This window comes from Corvus moneduloides, chromosome 1 (assembly GCF_009650955.1).
Source record: "Corvus moneduloides isolate bCorMon1 chromosome 1, bCorMon1.pri, whole genome shotgun sequence".
Classification (NCBI taxonomy): domain Eukaryota; kingdom Metazoa; phylum Chordata; class Aves; order Passeriformes; family Corvidae; genus Corvus; species Corvus moneduloides.
Window position 1 is genome coordinate 131,446,969 of NC_045476.1, and position 26,265 is coordinate 131,473,233.

Consider the following 26,265-nt stretch of genomic DNA (forward strand, 5'->3'; position numbering starts at 1 on the left):
TCAAATCTGCTCTTGCATACATAAAGAACTTTCTAGAAAAAGTACTCATCCTATTTCAGAGTACCACGGCCCTCAGTAGGGCATCTGATCTAAATTACTATTCATTTAAAAATACCCCTCTGCCAAAACAAGCAACAGACCCAAAGCAAATATCAGACATACCACCCCAGAGTGATCAAAAAATAGAAGAAATATATGGTATAAAAGTAGCATCACTATCAAATTTTGACGTGAGCATAGTTATCAGAAGCTTTCAGTACACCCTACTTGTAACCTTCTGAATAAAGAATGTTATCTTAAAAAAGATATATTTGATAGTCTGAAAGAAGATCTGATGTTAATCAAAAACTTTTTTCACTTGATGTAGATTGTAAAATGTAGATTTCTAAACTGTACAACTGTACCACAGCATGAGACCAGCAGACAAGAGAAATCGGATGGTTATATAATTTGGTGGTTAAGCAAGATATTTTTAGTGCTTTGCTAATCCATCTAATGCATTTCTTTCCAAGAGAAGAAAATGCATTACACTGATAGCAATAACAGGGTCAAAACATGAGGATATTAACAAGGAATTTAAATTTTCTAGAAAATCAAAAATTATCTCAAATTATTCTTAACAGCATCCATTCCTAAGGAAGGCTTATCAGGGATTAGGGACACTTACACATAAGTAATTGAAGAGAAGAACCAAAACAAAGCAGGAAAACTTTCACAGAAACACTTCAAACAGGAATCTCATAATGCAAAACAAGCTGGTGACACCTCAAGAGAATCAAACAAATAGAAATTTAATTGTGTAGGCAGTTTCTGAGTGGCACATAGTTTATGCTACCTGGGAAGCCTGAAGCAACTTCTGCTTTTTCTGAAAGAGTATTTTTTTCAAAAATTAGAGTAGAGACCATAAAGGGATACTAACAGAATTTTGTAATAGCTCTAAAATTCAAGATTTTAATTTGTTCTCTCAGCTCCTTTTTACTATACTGTTGCTACATTAATGTTAAATGCTTATTATATTAAGTAATAAATTCTTGAAGTCATATATAAAACCTTCCACAGAAAAATCTCACTATGAAAACAAAGAAAATGTGGGTTTACAATGCATGTTATTTGGGATAACAGAATAGAACTTTGCTATTCATTTCCCCTTGCATTCTATTTCATATTAATCTTGAGAGGAACAAAGCATATTTAAACTGAATGTATGGGAATAGGACCACCAAAGGACAACAAAAGTGTTTCTATATATAGTAAATATTCTTTTAAAAAGATGAGTTAAACCACTCCTTAGTGTAATCTGAAACATACTACACTGGACTTAATGTTAAAAGGTCTCAATCTACCTTAAGGTTTCATTTATTAAAAGATGGAAGTGTCAAAGTTGTGTACAAAATGTTTCCTCAGCTGACTTGCACCTCGGCAGGCTCGATTTCTGACTGCCTTGAAACTTTTACTTGCAAAATGAGACAAGTCAGTGTCAAAGAACAGAGAAAAGGATTCAAAGGTGTGAATTAGCTTTACTAATGAAAAGACAATAAATGGTTTCAGAGTCAGACAGATGATAGGAAATGGTTTTAAGAGTGAGCATATAAAAGCAGAAAATCCAAGAGGGAACTGTCACCCTAATTCTGCAAAGTGAATTTCTATACAAAACCAGAACTATTTTCTTGAATGGATTAAGCAATGCTAGCTTATACATCTGCTCAAAAACACATTTTCAGGTACCAGCAAATTGCAGGCAAATTATTTATCTTTTTCAAAGAAAAGTATCTTTTTAAGTATCACATTAGATACACTAAAAGCAGAACAGCATTTCTTAAATTTTCAGGGACCTTGACCAAGGAGGCAGGGTTTCTGAACATAGCTTAAGCTGAGTTTTCTCAGCATGACCTATGAAGACACAGTCAGTATGTTCTTTGAACCATCAACCAAAAATGCCTTCATTGTTACAAACAGCTGATTAAATATGTTGTGAAATAGCAAATAAATGGGAGAACTTTTGCTATGAGGAAATGATCTCACACATTTCACAGACCCAAGTCTTGTGCAACCCCTACTCAAATATCAGGGCACAATTCAACATTTCTGAGGACTTTTAACAATGGTTCAAAATTTAATAGTATTTTATACTGAAAGGATTCCAATCTGGCTTCATCCTTGCTGGAAACAGCAAAAATCTAGGTGTGCAAAGAAGTGTGTGAGACCTCTGATGGTGTACCTATCTGTAGTACCTTCCGGAAAGAGACACCAGCTTTTTTATACTGCTCATTCACCACGAAGGTCTGCAGCCAAAATTCATCATGTTATGCAGCATGTCATGTCTCAGCAGTTAACTCAGAACTTAACTGCTATACAGACTCATGACCACTTCTATAATGGTCTAATCATAAGTGTAAGGAGCAGGTGAATTCAAACCAAGTATCTATTACATCACAAAGATGGAACTAATGAGTGAACTGTTAAAACCCATTTAAAGAGTATTCCGATCAACTAAAATTCGAAGAAAACATCAAATTTAGCACAAACTCCTTGATGAATTTATTCAGAACCATAATTTTGACTAATTGCTCTCTGAATTCATTGTTTACCAACCCAGCAAAGCTCAAAGCTAAATTCTATGTACTTTAATCCTTCTGCTGAAAAAGGTTCATCCTCAGAGCTCCATCAACAATTTTTCCATCAGAAATGCATTGTACCTGTGCATGTCACAGACACAGATACAGACTTGGAGGTGAAAATGCTCAGCGTCTTTTCTTGACAACAAGTAGTTGTACGAAGTTCAATTATGAGCAATTTAACTAGATCTTTTGCAGGTAGCCTAAATTTTGAGTGTACAAAATATACACTAATTTTTATCTGTCCCATTGCTGTCTTAAAATAGATTTCTGGATCAGGTATAAACTCTGCATTAGGAAATAAAACTACACTCTTTACCGATATGGCACAGACTATCAAACACTGCTTGGGATTGTAACACATCATTATGATTTTTTTCCTCATAATTCATTATCCACTGAGAATAAAGAATAGTATTTATACCTGTATGCTGAACCATTAAGAAATTGTGAATGCTGGGCAATGTTAAACCTCCCAAAATGAATTAAGTTTTGCACAAGGAATCTAGCCACCACTGGAAGAGAGAGAAAGCCTCTTCACCAGAAACCACTGACTAATACTTCAACAGATCTGTACAAATGAAACATTTCTGAATCTCAGAAAATGTCACCAACTTATCTGTTCTGTTGATTTTTATGGAAATTATAAATGCCATTCCCACCTTTGTTGCTAATCTGCAATTTCCAAAATTGAACTCTTCGCTGAAGCAGAAAATGATATTATGAATGTTAATACATTTAGAAATATTTAAAACATGAAAAATCATTGGCATTTTAGCAAAACTGAAAATAAGCCCTTGGTCAAAATGTGTTAAGGTAAAGGCAGGACTCCTGACATATGGAAAAGACACCCATATGCTTAAGGTGGTTCATGACTGCATCTTCACAAAGCATTCTGACAACCGGCACCTGTTGGGTTATACTCTTAACTTTTGGTTATAGAACCACAGAGTTGTTTAGGTGTCAAAAGACCTGTAAGACCATTAGCTCCAGCAGTTAATCCACCACTGCCAAGTCCACCACTAAACCAAGACCCTAAGTACCACATCTGCATGTCTTTTAAGCACCTACAGGGATGGTTCCCTTATTTTTCCTGAAATACATTTTGTATCTTAGTGCTCGGCATTATACTGTTCGTTTTTAGGATACTCCTAAGATGCTTATACAACTGACATCACAAATTCCTGCAAGTGAAGGAGCTTAGAAAGTGAACTTGGGCTGAACACACACAGAGCCAGATCCTATGAATTCACTTCAATTTAGTGATCACCAAAATTTCTTGGTCTTCTTTCTTTTCCCTATGGAAGTCAAGTTTTTAACCAGCAACAGGTATGAAATCCTAGCTCCAGATAAGAACAAACCAGGGCTGTGATGCATGCCTCCATCTGCCAACAGACCACTTCAACAGTGAGTTTCCTTGGAGTCTTGCTTGTTTCCACATCTGGATTTTAAACTGTTCTGCAAAACTAAGAGTGACATGATCCAATGCCCTTATTTATGAAGCAGTCTAAAAATTCAGAGAAGAAATATCTTTGAAATGATTCACCCCAAAGCCAGAAAGGAAAGCTAAAGCAGCAGCAAAACGACCTCTCCTTACGTATGCCAGTAACATCTGAAGCAAGCGTGGAGATGCTACATTATAGCAGTAAGGTAGCTAAACAAGCCTTACCCACCAGGTTCAGAGTGGTAAGAGAAAAGAGATGTAGCTACCTTTCTTCTTCTCCTAGAACAAGATAGCTGAGAATTCACATTTAACAGATTTCAATTCAGTCAGATACTAGGAGGAGATTTCTGGCTTTTAAATGCAAAACAGTAGTACCGTCATTTTCACCAATCCCTACTTTTAATGTAGTAGGACCAAGGTATAGCATTCCTCACTGAAAACTCTGGAAATAAAGATTAAAAAAAAAAAAGAAAAAAAGAGAGCAGAAATGCATAATAGAATAAAAAATTAATTCAGAAACAGAATATAACAGGACAGACTAAAAGACTGGTTCTCCCAACTGCGGTTTACCACTGGATACCCACAGGGCTCATGGCTGAGAACCCATGCCATTCATAAATCCAGAGGAAAAGCTGTGAACAGCTAAGTGACTGAATTTGTGAATGTCAGTGTCAGAGAAGTCTGAGGGACAACTGCAGTGAAGGGCTGCACAAAACTCACTGGTCACTCTTATTGGCGAATGAAGTTCAATTTAAGAGTAAGAGTGATTTGCAAAGCAGAACAACGCTAACTTTATTTAGAAGTGGCTTTAGGGTGACCTTGGGAATGAGCTCTTGGGAGACTACCTCCACTCAGCAGATCTGGGAATACTAAATCTTGAGAGGACTCCAGGAATAATCAAAAGGTTGTTTCAGATGTTGAACACTTACATGGGCTTGAGGGAGGCAAACTTGTGTGGACAAATTTATTCCTGGACACTAGGCACAAAGAGACTGTGCCTCTGCAAAAAATGAGAGCAAAGAACTTCAAAAGAACGAAAAAGCAGAAAACAAAGCACAGAGTACTGAAAGAGGAAGATCACAGTAAGGTAGGCAAAAGAATGCAAGTCAGTGTACGCAAGTATGTACTGACATCTGTTAAATACATAAAGCAGAAAAATGTATTAATCACCAGAAACATGAAGAGAAGTCATAATATGTATCACTGATCCATTAGTATCCAAACAAAGAGCACTACTCATTGAACTACCTCAGTTTTGAGAAAATGAATCAATTATTATTTGGGAAACATAGAATTAGATCAATGTAGGGGGCATAAATTAATCACTTTAATGAGTATTTTTCTGCTGTAGTTTTTCAGAGAGAAGCATCCTACTCTGTAGAATACTGATTGACAATGTTACAGTTGGATGACGGCAAGTTTTCCTATCTCTGAAGAAATAAACTGGGAATGTTCTATATGAGTTGATTTAGTCTTTAAGCAAAACATCAAGAAAATTATTCAAGCTCCAACTAGTATTACTGGACATATGTATGCAGTTGTACTGGATACAGCAGAAATACAAAATATTTTTTTGGTTTTGAGAATATTTTTATAGCAATCAATAACAAACCTAATTACTTTACAGTTTGTACATGACTAACCAGTACAAACGATCCAGATTTTTTTTTTAATGGGTATTTATTTCCATCACACAAACTCTCCTGTAAGTCAGTAGAGATGGATGCTATTTGCAGCTTAGCTTTTGAACAATTGTTGTAATACAGATCAAAACTGACATGCTGTGTAAAAACTAAGGGGAGAATCTGCATAACAGAGCACCTTCTGTGGCTACAAAAAAATATTAGCCTCTTTGTATACCCCAGTATAATTTAAAAAAAGCCTTAATGTTGTCACATACATCTGCTGGGCTACCACTGCAAAAATCCTCTCTGCTCCAGAATTAAGTGTTCTGGAAATTGGGAAAAAAAATCCTTACCATCTGAATAAAGAAACATTTCAAGAATGTTTGCACAGTAGAAAAAGGCTTTTTAAAAAGGTTATTTTAGAAGCAGTGGTGCAGCATTGTTTCATTTATGTTCTGAAAGCACTGAACATTTTCAGTATTGTAGTAGCAATCTCCTGATTTTAAACAATTTAGAAAAGCAATTCTCATGTAACAATTCTGTGTCTAATACAAACACAGAAGCTAAGACTAGATACACACCAGAACCACTTTAAAAAAAACCAAAATCCCTGTTCAAGCTTATGTCTGTAGATACGTATATTTGGATATAGGTAATAAAAAATTTAATACTTGAGGTTCTTTAAAAGTTCAAGCTGAGGGATGGTACAAGACTAATTTTGCATATTTTCAGCCAGATAATCTTGGTGCATTAAATATTAAGAAAGTAAAAAAAAAAATCTGTGATGTTTATATTATTTGTATATTTCAAACAGATGTATTATTCATTCCCCAGCAAATAACTGAGGAACAGTCCAAGATTATACTCTTTTACCAACAAGTTGTTTGTGAAATCTGAGTAAAAATGTGCCCCACTGAAGTTAGTGGTATAACGCCGACAGGATTCAAAGAACATATGGTTTTCTCTAATGAATGAAGAATTAACTTTAAAATTACTATCTATAGTAGCTCAAGACCTATTTTAAGCTTCACCACAGCATTTCATTTGTTATCTTCAAACAAACTATGTAGCAAAGTTTCAGCAAAACTGAAGCAAGCAGTCTTACCTTTGGTATTTGTTGGATCCTATTCCTAAACATAATGTTCATATTTCAGCTATAATAAGTAAAGCATCTCCAAGGCGTGTGAGGCACCAGTCTTGCAAGTGTCCAGTTTAGTTTCTTGAGTAAAGTAAGAGTGCTAGAGTCAGCTAAATCCATCATGGAAAGCTGTGTGTGACACACATAATTCAGTGCTGTTTGGAATGATTGGCAGCTGCCTTCTAGCATGGACACAAACTGTACTGTCACATGCATATAATTTCAGCTCTCCCTAGAAATCACAGTTTGTTCAGGTCAAGCTGAGCACACTGGTCACGCAAGGCAATGAAGTCAACAAAGGGGCTGGCTAATAAACCATTTAAGAATCCTCCTTGAGACTTGCATGCTTCATATAACCCCATCATGCAGCACAGCATACTGAAGCTTACTCTGAAGCAAGGCTAAGAGAAATAAAAGCAGTGGGTTCTTACGTAACTGCTGTACTGTGGACATGGCTGCGCTGGGGTGGACAAGTGAGCTGGAGGTGCTGCCCAGCGACCTGAAGCCAACACTAGGCACCCAAGCCCAGGCTGGGGCAGCAGCAGGCCACGACTCAGGGTAAACTGGAGTTCTCTGAAGCATCCTCAGCGCTGAACATTACACAAGCCAGCTACTGGGTCCAGACCATGATGACTGCTAGGAATAGCAGGGACCCAAGAAAGCCCAGGTTGTGAAGGTGAGTTCACTCCCAAACAAAATTGTTATTCTGGGTCTCCACTACCAAGTCAATCCTGGTGCACCTTCCTCCTGCATCCACTTCTAACAATTCAAGACTCCTTCCCAGCCGCACAGAATGAAGCAGCCTGCTTGTGAGACAGGAACACAGCCAGAGTTTCAGTAGTTTCTATTAAAAAATAAAAGCTGAAATTTAGCTGTAGCATCTGTGGACTTGGACATAAACATGTTAAAAATAAAACTGAGCTATCTAAAAAAGCTGCTCTGAAAAAGAAATTGCTGCAGAAGATGCCAGTTAATCCCTCTTCAGTGCTCCACTTAAAAGGTCTTCCCGACTAGAGGCTTGGTAGTCACTGCTGTCTGAGCACAGACAGCTAATTAACAAGGAGGAACTGCTCCATATTATTAGTAGCAAGATATTGATTTTACTGTTATCTTGTTCTCAGATCCAGTCTTTTGCCAGCTTCTTTTCATCTGTTGGGCACTGTCATTTTCCCAGACTGCAAGGTCTCCAGACAGCATAATTTGTTTGTGCAGTACCTAACACAAAGGAACCATTATGCTTCACCAAATCTCAGGTGCTCATGTAATGAGAGCCCATTACAATACTGCTTTTAAGGTGGTCTCAAGTTCTCATGGCATATTATGACAATACATACACTTCACTTAAAATTCACTCAAAACTTTAAAGTAATTAGAAGTATTTAGCTTCTGTGAAAAAGAGAATAAAATAGAAGTTTAAATTCTTTAACCTGCTTGTTTTATGACCTGAAAGATCAATGAAATGTAAGGAAAATATCAACAAGGAAGTATTTTTTCTTTTGACTTCTTTCTCCCTTTTCCTTCATACACTATCTTCTGGTTCATATTTCTTACCCTTACTGTACTTTTATCATGTCCCTCTGTGTCCTGCAAAGTTTGCTTTTCTTCAGAGACTCAACACTTAAAGAAGAAGATCTTTTAAGGGGAGAATTAGCTAGCAAATATCTGAAGGAAGGAAAAAAGAAAAAAAAAAAGAAAAAAAAGGCCTGGCTCTGAACACTCAATTCTGAACCCATAAAATTGACTTTTCTGAAAGAATATGGAACATGAAGGGTTGTTAGTAAACAAACATCATTCCTTCTGCTTCCAGTGCTTCATGTTTATTTACAGGACTGATGTATTTTAAAAGCAACCAGTGACACTGACTATTGCAAAGTAAGTTTATGTTCAAACTCTGAAAATGAAGTCCAGAAACATTACAGTTTTATACCATCATAAGTATTGATGAAGGCAAAGTTAATATAATACAGTAGAATGAGAACTTAAGTAATTTTCATACTAGGAAAGAGTGCTCTAACGTAATTCCAGTTTATACTGAACTGCAGAGGGTTATCTCCTTCAAATGAGACGTATGAGAGTGATGAAAAGGGAAGTTCAAAATCCCTACAGTGAAAATTACGGGATATCCTCAAAGTGAGTTCCCACTTGACTCTGGGTTGAGTCAACATTTGGGGCTTTTTAGTATCTTCCAACAGGGTCTTCCAAACGTACATCTTCCGGCATTTACAGCACTTCACATGTGTAGAAAAGAATCAAACATTTCTGGAAAGCAGCTTCTCCTTTTAGACAGGAGGATCCCATATAAGACACATAAACCTGACTGCTTTTAGCACGAGTTAAAGATGAATTTGAATTAGTTACTCCCTATAATAATGATATTTTTAAAAAGGCACCTTATAAAGTTTTGAAAAGGGAAAGTACTGAACATACTTTTGAAGTTTCTCAAATTCTGGGATTTTTGTATTTATGCTGAAATACTTTTCCTTAAATACATGTTAGTAAAACTCTAATACACAGTCAAATCTATTAAGCAGCACTGTAATTTTAAAAGCGTTTTAATTCATTGCTAATTTATAAACTGTTTTGAATACACATCTGTGTAGCAGAAACTAGTAATTATTTCTCTGATACAGCGGCTTTTTATACATCACACAATGTTGCAATCTGCTATCTTTTGAGAAATGCTGCTATCATTTCCAAAACACCACAGTACAAATGCCTCAAAAACCCATAAGATAAGTCAGGAGAGCCAACATAAATTCAGGTTCAGAGAAGCACTGTTCATCCCAATTTTTATATTTTTCTGTGTATACAAAACTGCCATTTTAGACAGCAGAAGATGACACAGATTACTAAAGAGGACTTTTAGACACAAAAAGACATCAGGAATATAAAGCAAAACAGTGGCTGGTCTCATTGAAGACTGTGTGGACATCTGTCACAGGTCAAGCTACCAGCCAAACCTGTCATGACCAGCAGGGAGATATGAAGAGAGTATGATCTGTTTCCATCTGGCTGAACAAACATTTTAGGAACAAACAATGCAGGAAGAACAGCATGTAACTCCAAGCTGCATTGAAAAGGAAGGTATCCCGATGAGAGTAAGGATTTCTATATCTTTGGTTTGATGGCTTTTGGGCAGAAAAGGTCTACCTAGTGAGTTCTTCAACCAGTGGAATGGAAATCTACAGGAAGCAAACAGTGCTGGTGACATCTGCCCAGTCTGAGACACAGAAGGCCACTGTGCAGTGAGGTTATGCCATATGGGCAGAATCACGTTTGTATTACACATTAGAGAAATTATAGAAGGCACTTCTAGACTTTTTTGTGCAGTAGTAATCGTTGGGAAACAGACAAGACCACCATCCTCATATTCATGTAAGACGACACTGCAAGAATGCTACTGTCTAAAGAATTATCATATTATTAATATATCAGTTTGCTAAAAAATAACGGTCACAAACCAATACTGGTCATCAAGTTTCAGTGAGACAGAAGTACTTTCATCATGAAACCATACCAATCCGGTCAGCCTAGATTTTAACAACTATTTGAAACGGAAGTTTTTTACTCAATGCTGCTCTAGAATCTATTCCAGATGATCTGGCTCTCAGATACTGACCCTGCCAGTATGACAGTTCCTTAGTTCACATAGTGCCATGGTCTTGCTCCCACTGGTTGATACTCAAAGCAACTCTGAAAACCTGAGAGACAGGAAGACTCCTGTCATTCTTACTACAGGAGTAACATGCACTCACAAGTGAAGTTAATATTATCTTCATGCCTGACGTTGCCTGACTTGGTATCAGGTCTCTTGGCCTTTGAATCAATGCCAGTACAGTTGGTGCAGTGGCTACTAAAAAGAGAGAAAACCTGAATCTGCAATCTTGCTGTCTATACTTGCAGTCATAGGAGTGTTTCCGAGAGATTTTTAGCGGAGAAACCAAAGGGAGAGATCGCCCCTGGTCACAGCTGCACTACAACTGATTCCTTTTGCTGCACTTTCAAAAATGTATTTTCATGAAATAAACATTGTTTTGATGAATGGTTCCAAAAGAAGCAATTTGAACTCTGTCCTCCACCTAAAAATCAAAGGGAAGGAAAAGCAAACAAAACACTTCAGAGACACTTTTTGAAGAGGAAGCGCATACACTGTGCCTTGGAATGTAATGGTCTCAGACTACAGCTTTTTAATAGCTTTATGTAGACTCCAAATGGTGACTCCCCCTTTCCATACATCCCACTGCTCCATTTTATTCAGAACTAGGGCTTATTATGTACTGACAGAACATGAATGGGATCCAGTACTTTCTTAAAGTTAGGCATTACTGATCTGTGTTACTAATATGGTATGCTGTCATATAATGCGTTACATATATTTATAGAAGTAACCAAGTATATACTACCCTTCAGTTACTTACGTGACCAGTTCTCAGAAAGGTCCTTTACCAGTGTGCTACACTCTTCATGTTAGTGTCTCAACTACTTTTTGCTATGAGCATTTATATATTTAAGCTCTCCCACTTATGCAGTTTTTGGTATTTTCTGTATTCCTTATCACTGTCAGGAAAAGGGTAGTCACTGAGGACACGTTAGTGACCACACTAAATTAGGAATCAGTTGTTCAGCTCTAAGAGTAACGTGACATCCTCTTTCTAAAATAGCATGAAGATTTTCTTTCACACACATTTCTGGACTCTTTTTTTTAATCAAAGCATATTTTAAGAGAAGCCTGCCTGAGGAAACAAACTAAAGCCATCAAAAGAGAAACCACCACAGAAACTTATTGGAAGGCAATTAAAATTAAATAGCTTTTAAAGAGCACTCAAACTTAACAATAAAACCTATTAAAATTGTCTATACTGATTTAATTTGCAACAATTCCATTTCAAACAACTTTGCTTGGTTGCTGGTTAGGAGTTCAAAGTGAAAATGACGTTTTTCTCCACTACCAATACCCATACGCTTCTCCCATCTCAAACACTTGGCAAAGGCACAGGGAGAAGACCACCACCTCCACTTGACGTGGTGGTCGTATGATCATATGAATTGAGGAAAAGCATGCCAAAATGGAAGAGTCCTCACAGAGAACTCTTTTGTCAGATACTGCCCTGGCAACCAAATCAACAGTCTCTAAGCACAACATCCTTGACCATTATTCTTATGCTGTTCATACCAGTTTCTCAGATAAACAGATGCATCTTAAGATGCCCACTGTCGAATGGGCAACTTCAGTGAGTTTCAGATGCTACCAATAAATCAGCAATACAATAAGCATAACTGGAGCATGCTTACAGAAAAATATTCAAACTTTACCTCATATATTCAAAAATATTCACTTTACCCCCAAATCATTCACTTATTTCCTCACCAGTTTTATTTTCCAAACAGGTTTAAAGGCATAATGCGGCACCTTTCCAGACAAAGCAGAAATGTATCAAGAATGGAAATTTACTTTCACAGTATATTATGGAACATACACAAACTCTTCACTTAAATGAGTTTAAGTTCTAAGTTTTACATGTGTAATGCCACTAAAGACAATGGAGCTACACATGTGAAACTAAAAGCTGAGCAAGTGCTCACTAACGCAGAGGTTTACAACCCTACATTTGATAACTTACCTTGAGGTTGCAATTTCCACTTTGGTTCTTGCCATGGCAGCTGCTCGTTGTGCACCCTCTATTGCTCTATCCACCTTTTCTCTAGTTTTTGTGTTTCGTATTGGTATAAGTTGCTTTCTTATTCCACGGACCAAAATGTTATTTTTATACTTTCCCTCTTCTTTGGTGCCATCTGGAAACATGGTACATCCATACCCATGCCTCCTGTTATTCAGCCACTCTCCTTCGTATTTCATACCATTTGAACGCTCACTGATACCAAAACCACTGCGCTTGTCATTCTTCCATTCACCCATATAGGCTTCTGTAGTGGTAGCATCAACGTGGTCTTCCAGAGGGCTATAATCACAGTCACCGTCTCCAAAACTAATTGTAGAGTTGGCGTCACTAGAACTAATTCTGCTCATAGCAGCATCACTCCTGACAGAGCTCCGTTTGCTAGATATCGATGACCTAGACTCCGATTTTCTAAGTTTTATACTACCAAGAAGGGATCCTCTTCTGAATAAGCCTCCTTTTTTCTTAATGCCCATGGCTTCTGGATCACTGTGAAAATTGAGCACAAATCCTCCTCTTGTTCCAGCTGGACTGTCTGAAGTGACGTCATGCAGAACAGTGCCATTGCTCTGCTCACTTCGAAGTGACGCCAGAGATGTTCGGAGAGGTGAGCGGATCACAGTGGCCATGCCATAGGGTACACTCTGACGTACACCATATCCATGTCTCATCCCTCCTGTCCACTGCCCCTGGTAGGTACCTTTTAAAGTAATAAGAAGTTAAATTTAGGAAGCTGTAGAAGACCTAGCCCTCTCCGTCCAATATGCTACATGCAACTTTACATTGTCAGTTCTGGTTTTGGAAAGAAGAGATGCACATGACACAGACTACTTTTGTTACTTGCTTTTCTTATAATTTTTTTTCCGCTTAGCAAATCCTTCACTTTCACAGCTGACCTGACTTATTTTGGTAACTACGACACAGTAGCTATAATCATAGGCATTTTTTTAATGGATCTGTCCAGGGTGAAAAAAAAATTGAGAGAAATTCTAAAGCAGGACTCCCTCAACATTTTTTAAGGGGGACTGATGGGAAGGTGGCCAGCAGAAACAGAGTCACATTATATGTAGTCAGCTGAGGAGGAAGACAGGGCTGGAGAGAAGGGAGAGAGCAGAACACTTACAGCTCTTGTGCCCAGCTGCTCACATAAAGAGCAAGCAGGAGAAGTATCCGCCCTGTTATTGTGGGTTTAAGGTGACTATAGACCTCTCCTTGTCAGGAGCTATTTGACAATGCACTAGATTGTCTTCAGACAGGCCTTTGGATCCACTGTCATAAACTTCTACTGTAAAATTATATCTTTTAAAATGTTTGTGTGGATTTGAATGAAAGAACAAAACCTTAGGATTCCTTTCTCTTTATGAACTCTTCATACCAACACTTTCTGGTATCCCTGGTACATAAACATGCACTGCAATTCTGCTGTAACAGAGGGATCAAAAGCATGAATTCTTTAGCCCTTTCTTGCCTTTCATTTGTTTCACAGTACGTAAGAAAGGCAAGGCAGTAACACAATATTGCACAACATTCTAGCAAACATTTAACCATAACTACTCTTGTAAAAATATTAAAGAGCAATGTAGGGAGGAACACAGTATACAATATGAAAAGTCATGGATGTCCATGCAAAGCTGTATTGGAGCCAAACCCCACCTTTATCAGATTACTACAGCAGACAATTATTTTCTTGTATTCTCGAAAGGCATTTTTATTTTGACACTTGCCAGTGTCTAGTGTCTGAAGGCCATTTCTACCAGAGGCTACAAAGGAAGGTGACAGGAATGCTGTAACCAGCAAATAGAAGATAACTTGCTTTCTGATATATTTCGCTCTAATTCCCATTAAATGGCTTTAAGCTCCTCAAAATGAAGTCTCTCACCCACCTAGTGCTGGTTCTTTTTTTTTTTTTTAAAAAAGCTGCTTTGAATCTGAATATTTTTACAGCGGGATGAATAAGCAATCTTTAAAATATTTTTAAAAATTTTGATCTACCTCAATTGGAACACCTATTAACTATTCAGGGAACTAAATATCAAATGTTAAATTCAGGGATTGATAAAATTTTTGTGAAAATATTTTTTAAGTATCTGCAGTTGTAGATGTAGAGCCAAGATTCATTTGCTTTGAGATTCAATCTCTTTCATGTACACATACTGTTTTGGTTATATATGTATCCACCATCTATCAAGTGCTGCCTTGCTCTTTACCTCTTCTGCTATGTTATATTTCAATGTTAACACACAAATTTGGTAAGTCTGTTTTCTTTATTATATAATACTAGATAGGTTCCAAAATATAACTGGTGTGTGCTGTAGAAAATTCTACGAAGTGGAAGGTTTTTGTTTTAACAGATGGCTGCTGACACAAATAAACAACTTTCTTAGTTTCTTTCTCATTCTCTGTATCCTGGATACCTACTGCTGTACTGGTTGTAAGGGTGCTGAATCTAGGAACATGATTATTTTAAAAAACTCAGCATATGGGGAAGAACAAATAGAAACATGAGCACAAAGCACTGGTATGACTGTAAAGCACTGGTATGTTCTGTAAATACTGCAAATATACAGCCACATTCTAAGATTTTTTTTTTGTTGTTTTAGACAGAAGATTCCCAGAAATACATTAATATTTTATGAGCATTAATTACTTCATTTTGTCCCTAACTATTTCTGGGATCTGTAATGATATGCTGGAACTAAGAATCTGTCTACATATACTTACTGCTACACATTATAACCCCTCTAATGTTTTGCACCAGTTAATTTAATTTTGAAATAGTAAATCTAAGTCTAATTTTGATTATACCACAATATTACATTAGAGCAGCATCTCATAATTATGGCTCTCCATGCTGCTATTACTATGTCAGACTTGAAGCACAATCAACTCATTTCAGTATGGAATTTTATAGAAGTAAAAAAGGTCAGCCATTTTTCTTACTAATATTTTAATTAATAAACATGTGTTTAATGGAAAGCTCAAAAACACTTAATTAATTTAGGACTTGTATTTTCACTACTATAGAAAGATGGGTAGTGGTTGCTGCTGCCCATAAGGGCATTAAAACAAGAACAATTGCTGTGCTGCTATCCACTAGTCCAATTTTCCTTTCTATTGCAGAAATAAAATCAATGCCAGCTTCTTCTGAAGAGAAAACAGTCAAAAAGGAAATGGAAGATTCATACTCATTTCGTCCTTAAAAAGTATGAGATATTTAGGTTGAATTTTATGCAGTGTAGCAGGTAAATATTATATCTTCTGCCATTACAAATCCTTTAATGGAAAGGCTTCCTATACTAATGCTAAAAAGCCAACTCATTTTCCTTAGTTTTTCAACTCATACTTTAAAGAGTAAGTATTTTAATGGCATATGGAAGACAGTGTCCAGACTGTAGATACGAGAACCTTGTACAGTAATTTGACTGACTATATCAGATTTTAACGGCATCACCTTATTCAATAAAAGAAATTTTAGAAATCTTTAAACAAGCAAAACAAGGTATGTGAATACTGCAATATAATTAAATAAAACAACGTATGATATAAGACATGATGAAAAAGCTTCTCCCATATACAAAGACAAAAACATATGCAATATATGCAATATTTACCGATCTCTCTAGATAAATATGAATACTACATCAACAAGAACACCATATTGTTTCACCTTATACCATAGTTGACTGTTCAAAGCAGTTCCTCTAAGGGTTAATTGTTAAAATTTTAATTACCAGTGTAATTACCAATCTAATTTAAAATTGTATTTGACCATAAAACAGTAACATTGTTTAGCATTAACTTTCCAAAAGCTAGGCTCACTATCCTTTGTAACTGAAGAAACATTCGGTCACAACTACTGACCATCCATCTGACTTTTAATTGGTTCTCTTGAAAAGGTGTTCATATTTCGAGCCTGAGAACTATTAGGAAGTACTTTTTTTCCTTTTCTTTTTGTTGGCAAGTAGCTGTAAGATATAATTTCATAATCTGTTTCCTTAGTTACAGTATGTCATCCCTTCTAAAACACCCTTGGTACATCTTACAGCTGTAAATGTCATTGCCCACTTGCAGCTAAAATTTAAAACTACACTGTGAAAAAAATGGAGAGGCCAAGGAGCCATTTAACTACTCCACTTGCTCTTACCCTTTACTTAGATACTCTGTGGTTTGAAAAATTTGTTGTTGCATCAAGATTTTTGCATGGTTTTCTGACTCAAATATTAATAAAGCACAGACCTAGAAAGAAGACCTCTCAGAAATCAACGAACATATGTGACCTTCGCTTAGGGTGCTTTTGCCACTGATCTCCCTCTGTGGAATGACAACACGCAATTGCTTTTTGCTGTTGTTGAAAGGACCATAAATAACCAATTCAAACATACTGAAGTTTCAAACTAGGCCACAGTCCCTCCTCCAGTAGGTTTTACATCTTCACAGATCAACAAAACCTAGGGAATTTAAGGGAGGCACAAAAATCCAGATTGCTGCAGGGGACAGACTGAGGGGCCACTTGAAGGCCCACTGTAATCACGCACAATGAATGAAGCATCATGGTTTATAATTCACAGTGTTTTCCTCAGAGATTTGACTGAGTGACAATTTTAAGCATCTAAACACAGCATGATATATATTACTCATGTCATGAAAAGTGTTGTGTGCAAAAACACTGAGGAACACTGTCAATGCTTATTTTCCTTTTCCCTCCTTCAATGATATCTTGTAATACCACCAATACACCTTAAAGGAACATACTGGGGCTATATTTAAAAAACACAAAGAAACTAGCAGTAAAGAGGCCTGGATCATAGTGAGTTTGAAAACAAACTGGAAATTGGCATAGTCTGAAGAATTATTTCTCTATGCTGGTATTCTCGGGTAATCATAAAAAGAGCTTTCCTGCAACTGTTTTAAATTATGTTAAAGATACATGTGTAAATCTGGTTTCCTTATAAACCCATTTCAGATGTTCTTCTGGTGTGCAAATACATCTATTGTCCCCAGAGCATGAAAATGAAAACACATCTGCTCTGCTTCATTCATGAGTACTTTCATTAAAATCAATGGGACTTCACACTCTCTGTTCGTATGAACTGCAACATGCAAAAGACTGGAGTCATGACAACAGATTTCAGCTAACAGTATGAACTGGATCCTTCGTGTGTTGTTCCAACTCCAAATATTGAGAGAATTTACCTCCAATAATCAGTACTGTATTAAGATTTTTTTTAAATCCACAAGAAGCCTAAAGAAAAAAGGATAAAAACAATTTTGAGAAAATAATTTCTAGAAGATTTATTAGAACGGCAATTTACTCTTCCAGAAGTGGGGGGGGGGGGGGGGGGGGAGGAGGGGGGGGGGGGGGGAAGTACTGCTTGTAATATATTAGCCAAACAAATAAAATAAAAATCGAAGAGTGCATTGTGTGAGGAAAGTGAAACTGAAATACTGATCACTTTCATACCTTGATTTCAGTGCTCTTTTCCCCTCCTCCTTTTTTTTTTAAAATCCACAAACACATAGCTGTCTTTGAATATCAGAACTTTCCACACCAGGAAACAATTTCTGGACAGCTACAAATATCTATAAACCAGGGGACAGAAAGGTACAAAACCCACCGTGTATTTCGTTTTCTGAAGGAATTGCATCTTACCAAACTTGCCACATTTTGTATCTTGGAAAAGAAAAAATAGGAGCTCAACTGCAAATATTTCATCTTCCGCATAATACAAAAACACCCATTCTCCTGAAAGTTTGACTAGAGATCTTCTGAAAAAATTCTTTGAAGAAACCAGCAAACAAACATATCAATAGAGAGGTAATACATGGGTTAGTCCTTTAGTCACATCACGTGAACAGTACCTCTGATTTCGGTAAATTCTATTTCTTGCATGTTAACTAAACACGTTGTTGAACGCTGAAGCAAGCAGCATGTCTGTAAAAAAACCCAACAGCTCTCTAGTCCTCAAACTGAGACCCGTTTTTCCGCCCTCTTACAATAGAACAAACCTTTTTTCTTGTTCCTAGCTGAAGACCAACTCTACAGAAGTTGCAGGTGGCACTTCCACTGAGGCAAATGACATTACAGCAGCTGAATTAAAGAGTATCAGGCTTATTTATCGCGCAGAGCATGAAATGACAGAGGTGCAAGAACTGTAAGTGAGCACTCAAGTAAGCTCCAGTCCTCTCTGACCTCACTGAACCCTGACTTCTTGACCGCTCCCGACTTCAGCAGGAGGGCGGATGCCGCGGTCCCTCCGCACGCCCACCGCGAGCTCAGCCCTGGGACATTGGCTTTGTCATGGGGAAGGATGTGAGAGGCAGGTCTGTGTGACTGCACTGCACACCTCGTGCTTTGAGCAGGATGCTTAAAACTATCCCGTATCTTGATAATAACAGCAGTTATATGAGGGTGGACCCAAGTTTCATTGATTTTACGCAAGCTGCGTACCCACTCCATTAGCTCCAGCCCCCTGTTTACAAGCCGAGCGCACCAAGCCATCCCTGCCTGCACATCAGCGCGACACAAGGGCTCTATCAGAACAAGTTCTTGCCGTTTCCGCACGAACGCGGTGCGCAGGGGGCGAGGCGCCGGGACTCGCTCCCCGAGCCAGGCGCGGCCGCCTGGCCATCGCTGCCTCAGGCAGGGAGCCCAACAGCCGCCTCGGCGGGGAGAAAGGAAAGCCCTCTGCAAGCGGCCGTAATGCGGATTTCTACCAGCTGGCCGGGAGAAAGCGCCGAGCCCGGACAGCTCAGCGCGCTCGGAGCGCAGCCGGGGCCAGGCGGCTCCTCACAGAGTGGGGCGGGGCGGGCGTCAGGCACCTGTGGCGCTCCCCGGCCGCCAACGGGGTCTCGGGGGCGCCGAGCGAGCTGCGCCGGGAAGGGTGCACCGCCGCGGCCAGGGCAAGGAGAAGAGACCCCGGTGCGAGGGCAGCGATAAGGGCGCGGGGCTGGAAGGAGGGGCCCTTCCCGCGGCGCGCCCACGCAGGCGCGCGCCCCCCCACCCCCACTCCCGCCCGCCCCCCGGCGCTGCCGCGCGCGGGGCGCCCCCCGCCGGCGCCCACCTCCGTCCCCGTAGGTCTCCACGCCGTATCCGTCCTGCAGCCCGTTGCTCCAGGTGCCCTCGTAGCGGGCCGGCGTGCTGAGGCTCTGCCGCACCCCGTAGCGCCCCTTGAAACCGTGGGACCACTCGCCGCGGTACATCCACCTGCCCTTCGTCTCCACGCCCAGCCCGTGCCGCTTGCCCTGCGCCCAGTAGCCCAGGTAGGTGTTGCCGCTGGGCCAGGTGTAGCCGCCTGCCACCTCGAAGCCGTGGGACCAGGAGCCGGCATACTCGCCCTGCCCCTTGGGCCCGGTGCAAATGCCGTGCCCGTGGGCTTTCCCGTCCTCCCAGCCGCCGCAGTAGGTGCCGCCATCGTCGAAGTCGAACCGGCCGCCCGTCATCCAGGGCAGCGGGGCGAGCGCGGCGCCGCCGTCGCCTCCCGCCCGCCTTCCGCTCCCTTCCCTGCTCTGCCTGCCTTGCCTTGCCGCCCGCCCGACAGCCCCGGCGCTCCCCGCGACTGCGAGCGCTCCGCCGGCCGGCCGCCCGCGCCCAGCCCAGCCGCAGCCCCGCGGCGGCGAGCGGCGCCCGCCCCCCGCTCCTCCCCGCCCGCCCCTCCGCTCCCGCCCGGGTCCGCCCCCGGTGTGGCCAAGCCGCTGCCGCGGGGCAGGTGCGCGCCCCTGGGGGACGAGCCCGCGGCTGCCGCGCCTGGGCGGGCTTGTACCCCGGGAGCGAGCGGGCGAAGGCGGCTGCTCCCGGGGCGGTCTCCGTGTGCCTTCTGCTCCCGGGAAAAAGGTGCCCCCCGCTGGTCGGGGACGCGCGTGGCCCGGGGCGGGGCGAGCCGGGAGCGCGCAAGCCGGGCCGGGGCCCCCGCGATGCCCGGAGGGCGGTAGTGGCTCCGTGCTCTGCGCTGCCTCGGCGCTGCTCGCCCCTCGGGTTCCCGAGCAGGTTGCTGCTACACCTGCTAGCACCTGCAACAAGTAGGCAAAGAGAGAGGGCTTCCGAGTGCTACTTGTGATTCTTAGTTTTCGTTTTGTATTTTTATTTTATCCTTTACTTGCCCTGAGCTTCGAGACGAGGTTTAAGCTGAAATTGTGCATGAAGAGCACATCCGAGTTGTGTTTTTTGTCCGTTTTCCAAATCATGTGGAGCCCACCAGGTTCCACGGGTGGAGAAGTACGGTGCAAAAAGAACTTTAGTGATATCGAGGCCTTTCAGGGATAGCACTGCTGGGAACTTCATTAGGAGCCTGTCATTATGCCATGAGCTCCGTGGTCATCAGGTGACCGAAGAGCTCTAAATCCTGCCAAGTACTTCTTTGCCAGATATTTGATAAGCAGATAAAAATTTATAAGGGCAAATGACAGGAGAAACACGGAAGCGTAGAAACTGCAGAGAGAATAGCAGGGAAGAGATTGAAAGCTGCTGTCATCGCATCTTAGGTTTTTGTTCTTTCACAGTTACAGACCAGGACTGGAAAAAATATGAAAGAAAATGTTCCTCTTCAATGGGGATTTTGTTAGAAGCATAAATCATATTTGTTAATCATGGGTAGTGGTACTATCTGGACACAGATGATTGGAAAAGTGAGGAAATTACGGCTATGTTAGTAGTGATGAATAAAAGCAGAAATATAATTGCAAATGAAAGATTTGAACACAAAACATTAGAAATTGAAACAGTTAAGCTTCAGAAATCTGCCAAATTCAGCCCAAATGTGAGCAGTTTTGACATAAACCTAAATGAAATTGAAGTATTGCACATACTAAACATACCCATAGAACTTGAATAAATTTTCAAACTTTGTGCTCCACAGCACTCTCTTCTGTGTGCATTTTTATGCCACAATTACACCGTTTAGTGCCAAAGTATTTCTACTCTTTCTAGGGGAGAGTTGGGCACCATAACTGATACTGTTGTCTCCTCTCATCATTAGAAGTGTGTGCTTCAACACCTTCTTTCGGTGCCAGTAAGAGGATTTCTAGTTCTGCTTGAACATGTGGAGGTAGAAGACTCTGCACACACATTTGAACACATACATACAAAGAGAAAAAGACACAGTCAAAGACTTGTGCCTTTTCATGAGGAGATGGAGAAGCTTTCAGTGCCCTTTTGAGCCCAGAAAATTTTCTTCCATAGTTTTGGAGTGTAGAAAACCAGAAAAAAAATGTTTCTGTAGCACAGACATGCAGACTTTCAAGTATCATTGGACAAGGCTACGAAGTGTGCTGAAGTTAAGGACTGAGACCTTCACTGCAATGTGATATTTTTGGAAAGCTGTTATTGAGAATGGAGGGGAAGTCTGAAAATGTTGAAGTGGGTGGGATTGCTGAAGAAGATGCAGTGCAGTATTCTCTGAGTATTGGTCGAACTTACTGGGTTTTATGCCCTACATGTCTTGCGTTTCTTCCTCAAGAAAAAGATTGGAAACAATAGTGATGACAACACGTGCTTTGAGGAGTTTACTATTTTCATTCTATTCATTTTTTTACTAGCTTACTATTACACTCTATTAATTTTTCACTACTTTCCTATTTCACTCTATTAAATTCTTTCCTGTTTTCTTTATTCTGACAGAAGATAAAGCCCTGTGATGTTTGAACAGAATTACAGAAGATTGAAACACTTTATATGGTTGTGGGGAACGACCTGTTGGAAGTCAGCATGCATAATAGCTGATACTGGTATACAGTTAACTGGTCATTGAGGTTGCCTGTTCATAACTGCATATTATTATATGACCAGACTTTTTTGAAGCACACAAGTTGTCGTGGTTGAACTGGAGCTGCTGAGCATTGGGTGTGTCTGTTGTGGGGCTATTGTTGCTTTACACGGTGTTTCTTGGTTCTGTGTGCACAATTGAGGTGTCAAGCCAGTATTGCCTTGGACAACACTTCTGTGCCCTGTGCACTGCTGGGACACAACCAGCACGGAGGGGAGCAGAGGTGGGCTGTGAAGACAGGTTAGCAATTCCAGACAGTGCTGCTGCGACTAGGCAGTGGAAGAGGTGTGTCTCACGCGGGAATGTGAGATTTTCCCGGCTCCTCTGTGGATCTGAGTTGTTCCTTTGAAGAACCAGCTGTGTCCCTCTGCCTGATGGCTTAGACAACAATCACAGTTGTGCAAGTCCTTTGCCAAGCTGGGTATCACTTTTGGCTCAGTATTGGTGAATAACTGGATTTGCTGTTGTAAAGACCTGGGTAATTGCACCCCTGATGTGTTACTCTACTGTTATGTAGTGATGAATTGTTTATCCCTAAAGCTGTTGATGTAATGTCTCTTATGGTATCCCAAACCTACAGCTATATTGGGGCTGCCTTAAGTTCTTACATCTGTACAGTAGAAGATGTTGCACCATTGCATAAATTTTAAATAGGCACCTATTAGTCCTTTGTTTTACCTCCTTGATTTAAATTTTCCAGGTTTTAATACTAGATTAGCTGAACCAACAAGACCAGGTGGGCCAGAGATGAACAGTGAAAATTTCAGGAAGGAATCGTATTCTTTTTCTTTTGTTATCACATGTGTGTTAGTAGGTCCTTTTTTAGTGACCTGCAAATGATGCTAAAATCAGTGGTAATTTTGCATGTGGTTGATATTTCCAGGTGTACTCATTTAAATGAGGTAATCAATTTAAATGAACTTGATGCTTGATGACAAGATGAATTCATCACTGCCAGCCTTCTCTTATTATATTTTCAGCAGGGGATAAATTTTAATAGATATGAGAATAGAAGTGCTTTGCAGAGAACTCTCAGCATCACTTAGCCAGGTCTTGATGATGTAAGAAGCCACAGGTGTCTCATTGCTGATGAAGTTGTAGATTCATTATTTGTTTTTTTGGTTTGGTTTTCTTATTTTGCTGACAGATTTTGCATTGACAAGTCTCAGCTGTAGTTCATGCCACCTCATATTTGCTTCTGGCCACGGTGTAAGTAATGCCCATATTCAACCTTTAGCATGTATGTGTTAAATACCTTAGATCCACAGATTTGTTTCCTTTCCTTCTTCCCAGAATTAACTTAAAAATTATTCTACAACTCCATAGATGCAGGAAGTAAGCAGTTACAGATAGATGAATGAGTTTCTCTTTTGTCCAAAGTAAACGGAATTACTTCCACTACTTTTTTAATCTACATTACAAGGGTTCTTTTCTGAAGTCTTTCATGCATGTAACACTCAGAAAATACAAGGGCCAGGTGCAGTTTATTTATTATTTACAAAAAAGTCATCACAGTACTATGTCTGATGACACTATATGTATGCAAAACATGAGTGCCTGATGACACAGTATGTATACAAAAACTGTGATGCAGGGTTATATTGAAAAAGGTCCTTGCTATAGGGATGGCAGATGCAGCAGGTGAAGATACACTAACTCCAGAGATTTAATATTGACTGGATACAAAACTGCTGAGTTTAAACTATTAGTCTATAGATATCTGATGCATGAATAAAAATTAGGCACATTTATTCTTACTTTAAAAAGCCTGATTCAGCAGGGAATTACTTTAAGTACTTTAGTAATCCCATTTACTTCAGTGGGACTACACAGGAGCTTTAAATTAAACATCTGCAAGATATCTGTGCTCAAATAAAGCAAAGCTCCGAAGACTGTTCTCAAGTGTTTTGCAGAATGGAGGCAGGATGTTTCACTGATGAGCTCCACGCCTCACACGTTGTATTGGAGGAGTTCACACACAGGACTGCTATGTGGGAGGCAGAAATACAGAAGTAAAGGTAGTACAAAAGCCACAGTGTAGGAATTTCAAAGGCAAATAGGTCTTTTCTGGCTCCATAGGAACAGCCACAACTTTTATGCCGATTTTTGTGTCTGGAGTCTACGTTAAAGTTTTTAAACATAATTCTGTGTAACTCTAACACAAATAATTTTGTCTGACTTCTAGAACAGGAACATACCACTTTTTCCTTATACACTGTAAATCACATAAGTTAGTGTAAATACTGAAACAGTAATTCTAGAGGATTTTTTTTTCTTTTCAAAAAATCTGCTTTAATATTTGAGTAACATTGTGTTATGAATCTGCTCTCCTGGGCACATCAGTAAGTGTCAGTTCTACCTCACACTTGAAGCTGGGACCTAGCCAGTAAGACAGTATATTTAATTCCAGAGATATTGTGCTTGCTCAGTGAATACAGTTATTATTTTCTTTGCAAAAGTGCTGATAAAGCTTACAAAATCAAAAATACAGATCCTCTTCTAACTTGAAAACAAGATGAGTATGTTCTGTACCCAGACTTCTATTTTCAGCATTGTTCCAAGCAACTGAATTAGATTTTAAATAAAAATGCAGTTTATTTGTTTTTTAAGAAAATGCAGCATTTTTGTTGAACATCTTTGTCTCTAGAGTGATTTTAACTGTAACAGAACTCTATGCAAATAAGATACAGTGTGTTGGAATATTTTTTTTAATCTATAAAGACATTACAATATTTTATAATAGTGCAAAAATATGATCTACTGTTTCTGGATCTTGTCAACATTTGGAGGTGTGTTGTTGGTTGGTTTGGGGTTTTTTATATATGTCTACAGAACAAAAATGAGTGGGCCACTATACCTTAATCAATTTAGAAAGAAAAGAAACTAACTCCAAATGTGTTTGATTTTGCAACACTTGATTTGCACAAAAGTGTAATATCAGTGATTACCCTAAATCAGCATTCAAATTATATAGGTGGAAAAGATCTAGAAAATCAGATTTATCCGCAATAAATTTTTCCTGAATGGTGATAGGAATTCTGAACTGCTGTAGTTCAAGTCTTGCTTCCTTGGGGAAGACAGGAAAGGTTTATGGATTTCCTCTTTGTAGCACATTCCCACTTCTGAAGGTGGCTTGTCTAGTCTTACTTGAGCCTTTTTCTTTAGCCTAAAGAGGCTCTGTGATTCATTATTTTCTTGTAGACCTCATGATTGTCACAGCTGTGGTTGTCTGAACTTCATCTAATTATGTTATGTAGTTGCTAAAGAGTGATTTCAAATACAAGCCATGCTATTTGGCCAATATTGTGTCATATTAAAGTAGCATCATTCTGTGTGACTCCCAAATGACATTATTCTTTTTACACTGGTGCCAGGAGTCGGCAGTATGGTGATTCTGTTCTCCTCCACACAACAAGATGACGTGTAAAAACTGATCTTCAGTTTGTGATTTGCTGTTGTCCTAATCCTTTCCTATAAAATATTGTTTAACTAGTTGTACTAGTTTGAAAACAAACCAGTGGGAGGCATCAAGTCAGAATAACAATTTAATGGAAATTAAAGAAAAGGAAAAAAAAAAATAAAAGAAAACACTGGTTCAAACTGACAGAGTCAAGATACAACCTGAGTCCCTGTTAGGCAGGGTGGTGGTAGCAGTCTGGTAGAATGGTGGCTGCAGTCCTCTGAAGCAGTGATCCTGTAGAAAAAAAAGGTCTGCTCTTCCTCAGAAAGTCCAGTGGTGGCTATGTAGCACCTGTCCTCTGGAAATCCAGTGGGAAGGGTTGTCTCTGGTCGTCAGAGTCCCAGATTATATCCAGATGGGATGCTTGGTTCCTCCCTCTGGGTGGAGCATCTCACAATGGGGTAATGAGTCATGAGGCCAAGTGTTGATTAGGCTCATTAACAGAAGATGGTCCGGAGGGAGTTATCTCTGAGTCATGCACAGGACAATGATGGGCAATTAGCAGAAAGGTAGTCTGGGGGGAGGAGGCAAGGAAACACTGCCCCAC

General features: G+C 39.7%; 1 protein-coding gene across 4 annotated transcripts in view; it reads right to left on the reverse strand.

Moving 5' to 3' along the window:
- JPH1 (junctophilin 1) overlaps positions 1-20,075 on the reverse strand; it is an 83,575-nt gene extending 63,500 nt beyond the window's left edge. For all 4 annotated transcript variants that reach the window (XM_032127769.1, XM_032127760.1, XM_032127741.1 and 1 more), the window contains exons 1-2: positions 19,562-20,075; positions 12,444-13,200 (exon numbers count right to left, since the gene is read on the reverse strand). In XM_032127769.1, coding sequence (XP_031983660.1) covers positions 12,444-13,200; positions 19,562-19,940 — 1,136 coding nt within the window. In that variant the 5' untranslated portion in view covers positions 19,941-20,075. The remainder of the gene's footprint in view (positions 1-12,443; positions 13,201-19,561) is intronic.
- Positions 20,076-26,265: the final 6,190 nt, after the last annotated feature.